We start from the raw sequence: 9,591 nt of genomic DNA on the forward strand, positions 1-9,591 counted from the left end.
CACAGAGGTTGCAGTGAGCCGAAATCAGAGGGAGGGAGGGAAGGAGGGAGGGAGGAAGGATGGAAGGAAAGAAGGGAGGGAGGGAGGGAGGGAGGGAGTGAGGGAAGGAGGAAGGAAAACCAGCAGAGGGATGTGCAAGGTGTAGTATTTAACTCTTAGAGAGGAGCAATCATTTTACGAACATTTTCTACTATAAAGGAGATACACAGAATTTCAAAAATGGAAGGCAGCTTGGTGGATATTCTATTCAATTTCATGCACAATACATGAATTTCACCCAGTGCATGAATCTACACCCCGTAGAGAATGAGAGAGATGGGCACCAGTTTCTTGGCTGATGAGAAGACTGGAAGAAAGACCTCACGCAGAGGTGGCAGTGCTTACAGCTTGACGGTTGAAGGGCAGCCCTCTTGGATGTCTCAGCCGCTGTCTGTGGGCTTCACTTCCACTCATGACATCCAGAGTTTCCTCTGGCTCCAGCCCATTTTATGCAAGGATTCCACTTTGTTCCTGAGAGCCTAAAATGTGTCAATCTATTGTAAACACTTTCCCTTCTGCCCAGAGAAGAATCTGTAAGTAGCATCTGGTGGCACTTGTTCTATTTTTCCCTGACCTCATTGTGAGGCAGTCCCATTAGCCTCATCAGAGAAACTCAGATGGTTGGGGCTGGGGTGGTGAGGGAGGATGCAGCTACAGTTCTCTCCAAACAGAAATCACATTTCTCCCCTGGTACTTAATTTTTTTTCCTCAGGCTGTTTTTCAGATTTCTCTCTTTATTGATTTTCTGCAGTTTGATTCTGATGTGTCTAGGTGTGTTTTTCTTTTTATTTATCCTGCTTGGGGTTACATGGAATTCTTCCATCTGTGGATTGATTGTTTCATTAGTTTAGAAAAATTTCAGCCGGTATTTCTACAATTTTTTTTTCTGCCTGTTTATCCTTCTCTGTTTCTTCAGGAACTCCCATTATATGAAATATTGTTTGATATTATCCCATGAAGCTTGGATCCTCTATTTTTTTCACTCTTTTTTTTCTCTTTGTGTTTAAGTTTGGATCATTTTTATTGCCCTGTTTTCAACTTCATCGGTTATTTCCTGATATATTCATTCTGCTAATAAGTTCATTTTAAAAAGTCTTCTTTTCTTACGTTGTTATTTTGATTTCTAGCATCTCCATTGGCTTTTTGAAAAAGTTTCCATCTCATTAATGAAATTCTCCAGTCATTTACACACACTGTCCACCTTTTCCACTAGCTTCTTTAACATACTTAGTATAGATACTTTAAAATCTTGTTGGATAATTCTAACATCTGAGCATCTCTAAATTTGTTCTGTGACTTTTTTCTTACGATAATAGGTCATATTTTTCCCTTTTTCCTGTGTCTTATAATTTTTCATTAATGCTGGACATTGTGAGTCAAAGGACCAGCAGAGACAGGTGAATCACATCTATGCCCAGAAGAGAGCATTGCCTCTGCCAGGCTATTAGAATGAGGGTGTGAGTCAATCCAGTCTGTAGTAATAGCAGATTTGGGCTTTGTTGTTGCTTTAATTATACACATTATGCCATAGGATAGTCCTTTTCAGGAGTCTGTTTTCATCCACTAACAAAAGCTTCACAGGTCTCTCTGATAGAATTTTTTAAATTTCTAGATCATCATTATATTTCTTGATGACCAATGGCTCTTACCCCACATACACTTACTTGGCATACAGTATACAATTGCAACAAATAATTAATGTGATTGATTTGTATCCTACTCCATCTCTGCTCCACTTCTGGTAAAAAGGGCTACTGGGAAATCAATGGCTAGCAGAAAGGAGGAAAAAAATCTAATGCCTTGGGTGATCTGGGTTCTGAATGATTGAAGGTGGGGCAGTCCAGCTGAGGAGATGAGACCCAAATTAACCCATATAAAGGTAACTAAGACACCAGGCATTGCAAAACAGTGCAGGCATTAAATGTCTGGGAATGACTCTCAATTCAAAAAGCATTATCTGTGGGCCTATTCTGTGCCAAATGCTGTACTATGGGTGTTGAGGATACAGGAGAGGTTGTATGGTCAAGAGCGTTTAGAGAAGGGCTCACAAAGGCCATGAGACATTAAGATCACCATTTTGGGACTTGAAGACACTAAAGATCATGTACCTCACAGGTTTCCAAACTGGCTGGAATTGTCTGTATAGATTTGTAAAACTCCAGCTCCCTGGCTCTCAAATCTGGAAATTCTGATTTAGTAGGTCTGGCGTGGGCCCTGGAGTCTGCATTTTAAAAACTGCTCCAGGTGATTCTAGAACACAGAACCACCGAACCCAAATCCTTATTTTATAAGTAAGCCCAGAAAAAAGGACTGATTTGCACATGGCCACACAGCTTGCATGGCAGCAAAGCCAGACCTCAAACCACATAATGATAACCACTATTATGTATCAAGTGCTTTCTGTGTGCCAGGCACTGTCTTATGCACTTTACATATATTATCACATTTAATCCTCATAACAATCTTATGGGATCACTATCATTATCATCATTTCCATTTTAAAGAATCCTTAGAAACCAAGGCTTAGAAAGGTTACATTTGTGCCTAAGATCACACAGCAGAGAAGTGGCAGAGCTCAGATTTGAACTCCAAAGCCTAGGCATGTAACCATTACACACATTGACTCCCAGGCTTTTGCTTAGCACTAGCAGTGAACTCAAACTCCAGGCAGAGTCCAGGGAGGAAAGAGCAGGTGCATAGCTGCAAGTCTCTTGAGAGAGACACAGAAGGCAATGTGTTTCAGTGTGTGTGTGGATACACATGCACACTGTGTGTGTGGATAGCTATACACATGCACAGAGGGTGGATAGCTATTTCCACATTCTAGAGGGAAGTCTTCTCTGAAACCTGCCCTGTTGCCAACTAAGCAGCCTCCTCCCCACAAAGTAGGTTTTAATTGGGAGTTTGGCACCAGCCTCGGGTGATTTAATGGGATTCGATGGGCATCTTTTCCTCAAACCGGAATTTCACAAGCACTCATCCTCTGGGATTACTTTCTCTGCCTTCTTTTCCCAAGAAAGAAGCTCTTTGTGTGCCGTATAAAAGAATCAGAGTCAAAGGAGCAAGCTGTCACTGACCATCCACACCTCCTGCCGCACGCACCAGCTCTCCTAAACACACACAGGGACATACATTCCCTAAGGTCCTGTTTGTTTGATGAATGTTTTAAAATACAATTTAATCCTGTAAGATTTTAGAGAAAAGCATTTCTACTTCAAGGTATTTTGAAACCCGTTGAGAAAACAGATGAATGAGATTCAGGTGCCCAGAAACTAAAGAGTCTGCTAGGGCATCCTCTCTGCACTGTAGGGGGAGAAAACTTGCATTCCTGGTTGCTGTCACGGATGGGCCATGGCAGGTGAAGGATTTAGGGGACATGCTGGGCTTGAGCCCTTGCCCCTCTGTTTCCCTGATGTGTGATCATGGGCCAGATATTATATGTGAGCCAGATGCCAACTTCTCCCAGCCACAGTTTTCTTATCTGTACCATAGCAATAGCCTCATGTGGTTGCCGGGTAGATTAAATGAAAAACCTAGCCTGGACTGAATGATCAATCAATGATTGCAATTATTGGCCAGGCATGGTGACTCATGCCTGTAATCCCAGCACTTTGGGAGGCCGAGGCGGGCAGATCACCTGAGGTCAGGAGTTCAAGACCAGCCTGGCCAACGTGGCGAAACCTGGTCTCTACTAAAAATATAAAAATTAGCCGGGCGTGGTGGTGGGTGCCAGTAATCCCAGCTACTTGGGAGGCTGAGGCAGGAGAATCGCTTGAACCCGGGAGGTGGAGGTTGCAGTGAGCCCAGATTAGGCCACTGCACTCCAGCCTGGGCGATGGAGCCAGACTAGTCTCAAAATAAATAAATAAATAAATAAAAGAGCAATTATTACCATATTAAGGGTGATCCTGGGTCATCAGACTTGAATTAATTTCTCACCAGCTCCTAAATCTTTCTCCCTCGCCAACAAAGTATCTTATGAGTAGCCCGAAGAGGACAAGGAGCATGGCTGAGAGGGTTTGTGTTCCACTTGGGGGTAGTTTCTCATGGGGTGGATCTTGGCATATGAGGAAGGCAGAGATGCTCCTGGACCCACCCAGGTGAGAAAACTGAGGTTCAGAAAGGTTAGGTCATTTGTACAAAGGCTGACCAGTAAGTGGTGGTGCTGGAATTTCAACTGTAGTTGATTTCACTGTAAGAGCCCATGATTCTCTGTGCTACCTTAAAGGTTCAGCGGACGGGGACAGGAAAAGGGAGAGAGATGGGCCTTCTAGGTCTTCTAGGTGTGGAGAACAACTGGAGCCAGCATAGGAATAAGAACATAGAAGACAGATAAGGGAGTTCATAGGAGACGCTGCCGGCTTGGGGACAGGAAAAGGAAGAGTCAGCTAGCCTGGGTTCTAGTCTTTGCCCTGCCGCACTCTAGCTGTAGGAGCTTGGAGCAGTTTCCCAGCCTCTCCGAGTTCTAGTTTACCTAACAACAAAGCGGGACTTACGTTTTCCCATGGTCGAAATGGGAAATGGGGGTGAGCATTTGGCACATTGCAAAGTGCCCCCCGCTGAGCAGTTCTGCCTCAATTTTGATGCAAGGGAACTCGAGCTGCCACTCAGCCCTCAGGCACGCTGTGCTCTAGGACTCAGGGGGGTTGGGTGAGCTTCTGGGGGTCCTGCGCCTGCCTTCACGTCTTGCTCTGCTCCCACAGGGTGGGAGAATGTCTATGGCTTTGACATGACCTGCATCCGGGACGTGGCCATGAAGGAGCCTCTAGTGGACATCGTGGATCCAAAGCAAGTGGTGACCAATGCCTGTTTAATAAAGGTCTGGACACTCATCCGGGGTGGACCTGGGTGTGCTGGGAGCCCCGCTGTGCCACCCTGGAGTCCAGGCAATGCCGGCTCCTGCACAGCCCCCGCCTGGTGAGGCAAGGCCGCCTTGGCCAGAGCCTGCGGTGCTCCAGAAGCACAAGTCAAAAGCTGGCAGTCCGCCTGGACACAGCCACTGAGAGAGTGGCTCCACGGTGGCGCGGATGAGGGAGGGCCCCAGCCCAGGGGCCCTGGTGGCGTGCAGGAGGGTGGGGGTGCAGGGAGGGGAGGGGCATAGAGGAGAGGACACCTGAAAGAGGAGAGCATGCTCAGGTTTGGGGCAGTTGGCCCATTCAGAGGCAGACGTCTCTCTTAGGAAAGAAATCCAGGACCTCAATATGCTCCTGCCTCCAAGCACACCTCTGCCCTGGTGGCCTGCCAGATAGAGCTTCCAGCTGCCCCTTCCTGAGCGTCCCTGTTTGTACATGCTCTAAACCAACTGTGTCCAACCTGCGTCCTCTGGGCCACATGTGGTCCAGGATGGCTTTGAATGCAACCCAACACAAATTCGTAAACTTAAAACATTATGAGACTTTTTTGTGGGATTTTTTTTTAGCTCATTAGCTATCGTTAGTGTTAGTGTATTTTATGTGTGGCCCAAGACAGTTCTTCCAGTGTGACCCAGGGTAGCCAAAAGACTAGACATCCCTGCTCTAAACACCTTTTCCCAAGGCTTCCTTCAGTGCAGATGAAGAAGAGCTAGTCAGCATCTTTGCCACACCGATCCCTAGTACATGCTTTTTATTAAAAATTCAAACATGTCCAGTTAGATAGAGTAAAGGTGAAAGGTGCCCTCTGCCCCTCCAGCCCCATCCTCCTCCAGAGGTAACCACTGCTCACGGGCTGGGTTGCCTCTGCCAGTCCTTTTTGTATGCATTTGCATTATATATGCTAATATATTATGTTGAACAATATAAAACTATTGATATTTGACAGTTTTTTTAAAATAAAGAGAGACATCAATTTCATATAATTCAAGCCAAAAAAAAATTTTTTGAGACAGAATCTCATTCTGTCACCCAGACCAGAGTGCAGTGGCACAATCACAGCTCGCTGCAGTCTCGACTAACTGAACAGTTTCATGTAGCTCAAGCTATTTTTTTTTTTTTTTTTTGAGACAGGGTCTCTCCCTGTCACCCAGGTTGAAGTGCAGTGGTGTGATAATGGCTCACTGCAGCCTCACTGAGGCACAGGTGATCTTCCTGTCTTAGCCTCCTGAGTAGCTGAAGCTATAGCTACGTGCCACCAGGCATGGTTTTTTGTTTTGCTTTGTTTTTGTTTTTTGTTTTGTTTTGTTTTTGTAGTGATGGGGTTTGGCCATGTTGCCCAGGCTGGTCTCAAACTCTTGAGCTTAAGCGATCCACCCATCTCAGCTTCCCAAGTGCTGGGATGACAGGCATGTGCCACCACGCCCAGCCCAGGTTAGTTTTTAAATTTAAAAATCAGCCCACCTGAGTCTCATTTGCTAACATGCTGGCCTACTGTGCTCCTGCACGCATCATTCTTTTCCTGAAAGTGTCGGGGCAGGGTACTGAGCTGGAATATTTAGAGTAGGATAAAGGAATTGGAGTTCAGGGCCTCTAAGGATGTGGGGAGGTTTCTGAAAGACTGGTACAACTGCTGCTTTGCCCACATGGAAACTGTTCTTTGTCCTGGACACAAGCCTTGCTAGGAAGAACTGCAGCCGTTGGGATGGAGTGTCACTGTGGCCTTCAGCAAGGACCTCACAGGGCAAATAAACCTAGAATGAACCTCATCAGACCCCATCAGATGCCCCCTCTCTTTAGTAACATCCTGCCTGAGAGGTTTGGCTTTGAGTCTAAGCTTCAGACTCTCCATTCACAGGGTTCTCACTATTTCATTCAGCCTTTTTTCTGGGTCCAGGCAGGATTAATTGTGAGCAAATGTGTCCTTTTGTTTCTCCATACCAGTCCCTCTGTCCCTGAAGCCTCTTCCTCTTTGTCGTCCTAAACAAGAGCAAGGGAAGTATGCCCCCAACAAGAAGTTCACCCATAGTGCAAGGCACTTCTGTAAATGTAGAATAGATAGAAGTCTACTGGAGCAACTGAATTTGCCGAAATGACATGTGGCAGTGACGTTTACCAGTAGGCATCTGCATGTAATGGCTTCAGCTTGGGGATAAAATTCCTTCAATGTTCTTGGACCCAGGTTGCTCTCTGCCCCGACCCAGCCCCCACTGGCAGGGGTGGCCACTGCATTTCTGTTTGCATTGCCGGACACGTCAGCCACTATCCTGGCTCTCCACTCCCCAGGCAAGAACTAGCAGGGCCTTTCACTTGGTTAGACCTGAGTGTATCCAGGGACAAAGCAGCCAAGGAGTGGCTGGAGGGGTGCGTGTTCTGTACACTCCTTATGAAAATTCCCGGGGCTCTGGTTCTGTCTCAGGACTCGCGACCTGCGATGATTTCCTGTCCCATGCTGGTCCCTTTCTTCCTCCGTGTTCCTGAGAAGGAGAACGATTGTCTGTGTTTGCTTCTGCTTCCAGGAGAGCCCTTCCACCAGCTCTCTCCTGCTAATGTGCTAAGCTACGTCTTGCCGAGTCTGTTGGGAAAACACTTGCCCTTCTTCACACACTTAATTGCTATTTTCATCGCTATTAACATTGCAGAGTGTGACGCTTTATTATAATTAAGACTCTATTTTGACCAGACTTCTGCTCCGAGACATCCATTTGTAACATTATTTAGTGGTGGGGATCGCAGCGGCCAGGGGTACTTCTGAGTAATTTATGCTGGCAGAGCCCTCTGTTTCAAGCGGGTCACCTGAGGCCAAGTCAGTGGGTCTCCCTGGGTCTCAGAGCTGCTGTTTCTGCTGCAGAAAAGAGGAAGCCTCCTAGTGGAGGGGCCGGGCTCTGGGGAGTCAGGGTAACTGGAGCTGATACGTAGACTTTGGTTGGGGGTTGGGAGACCTAAGCCCAGAGGACCTTTTTGTCTTTGAAGCCTAGCTACAGCTGATCCCCTCCTCACAGATGGCCTGGACCCCCGCTCCAAAAGACCACCTGCCTTTATTGTTGCCATTATAATGAGCGGCTTCAATACTTTTGGTCCTAAAGGCTTTTGTTCCATCAGAGGCCTCTATTAAGATGCAAATGTCTCAGAGATCTATTGAACGCTGTCAGCTATAAGAGTTGATAGCTGACATTTGGTTGATGGACATCTGACAGCAAGATCCTTTAGAGGTGGAATTCCTGCCAGATGGGGTGAGGGGTGTGTGTGTGTGTGTGTGTGTGTGTGCGCGCGCACACATGTGATAGAAGGAGAAAGTAACCACGTCTAGATTGTAAGCCATAAGGAGTCATTGAAGGTTATAGATCCAGAGAGTGACACTGTCTGGATGAACCTTAGTTATGAAAGAGGGGCCTGAGCAAAGAAGGAAGTCTTCAAGCAGGGAGACCTGTTCTGAGAAGATGATTGATGAGTCAACACATATTGCTGTGTATCAGGTGTTGCTGTGCACTGAGGATACAAGCCAATGAGGTGCAGCTTCTGCCACTGAAGGGCTCCAGTGCACCGGCCAGGGCAAGCTTGAAGGTAGTGAGGCTGCTGAGATGAGCCAGCAGTGAGATCGGAAGGCTGTGCTACACTGGTGACCAAGGGAACCAAGAAAGAAAGATACCAGGGACCTTGGAAATGGCCTGGAGCCTGGCTGATTGGCCCTGAGAAGGTGATGGAAAAGTCAGTAAGGGTAGACACTGTGATGCCATTAATAACAATACAGGAAACCAAGGCTTGTCCTAAGAGTTTTTGAGCTGGAGGAAACCTGTGGACACCATGTGACCATGTGGCTGGGAGGGATAATGAGCATTATGAAGGCTGACAGATACTCAGTATAAAAGTTTCGTAGATTTGAGCAATGGCTCACACTAACAGATGACATGTAATGAAGGACCCCTACCCTTGAGGGCTGTGGTGGAGGAAGGGGCTTGGCAGACCTAAATGCAGGCTGAGCCAGCAGTGTGCTCTTTGGGAATACAGGCTGCTATAAGTATGTGCCAATGGAGGGAAATGGAGGACCTGGTGTGGTCAGTGTAATGCTCAGTTTTGCAAGTAGCAGGACCCATCCGGAGGAGAAAGGCCCGGGTGATAAGGGGTCAGACATCATGACTTATGAGGAATGAATAAAAAGCCAGAGAAAGCTTGTATTGGAGAAGAAAAGGTAAGGGAACTGTGTGAGTTGGAACGGATATTTGGCTTCTTCTATGGGTGGAAGTTACAGAGGGATGAGTGTGAACTTTCTTCATTAGTTTTGAAGAAGGATCTAATGACTGGAGATGCCAGGACATGGACTGATCTGCCTGGCAGATAGTGAATTCTCCATCCCTAAAGGTGTTCAGCAAGCACTAGGTGGGTGACCAGCAAGCACTAGATGAGTGTTCAGCAAGCACTAGAAGGGTGTTCAACAAGCACTAGACGGGTGTTCAGCAAGCTCTAGATGGGTGCTCAGCAAGCTCTAGATGGGTGTTCAGCAAGCACTAGATGGATGTTCAGCAAGCTCTAGATGGGTGTTCAGCAAGCACTAGATGGGTGTTCAGCAAGCACTAGATGAGTGTTCAGCAAGCTCCAGATGGGTGTTCAGCAAGCTCTAGATGGGTGCTCAGCAAGCACTAGATGAGTGTTCAGCAAGCTCTAGATGGGTGTTCAGCAAGCTCTAGATGGGTGCTCAGCAAGC

General features: G+C 46.8%; 1 protein-coding gene across 2 annotated transcripts in view; it reads left to right on the forward strand.

Annotated features, from left to right (window-relative positions):
* The window catches only part of PRMT8 (protein arginine methyltransferase 8), a 216,041-nt gene that overhangs the window by 193,927 nt on the left and 12,523 nt on the right, over positions 1-9,591 (forward strand). For both annotated transcript variants that reach the window (XM_011967174.1, XM_011967173.1), the window contains exon 7: positions 4,743-4,858. In XM_011967174.1, coding sequence (XP_011822564.1) covers positions 4,743-4,858 — 116 coding nt within the window. The remainder of the gene's footprint in view (positions 1-4,742; positions 4,859-9,591) is intronic.

This window comes from Mandrillus leucophaeus, unplaced genomic scaffold (assembly GCF_000951045.1).
Source record: "Mandrillus leucophaeus isolate KB7577 unplaced genomic scaffold, Mleu.le_1.0 Scaffold79, whole genome shotgun sequence".
NCBI classification, from domain to species: domain Eukaryota; kingdom Metazoa; phylum Chordata; class Mammalia; order Primates; family Cercopithecidae; genus Mandrillus; species Mandrillus leucophaeus.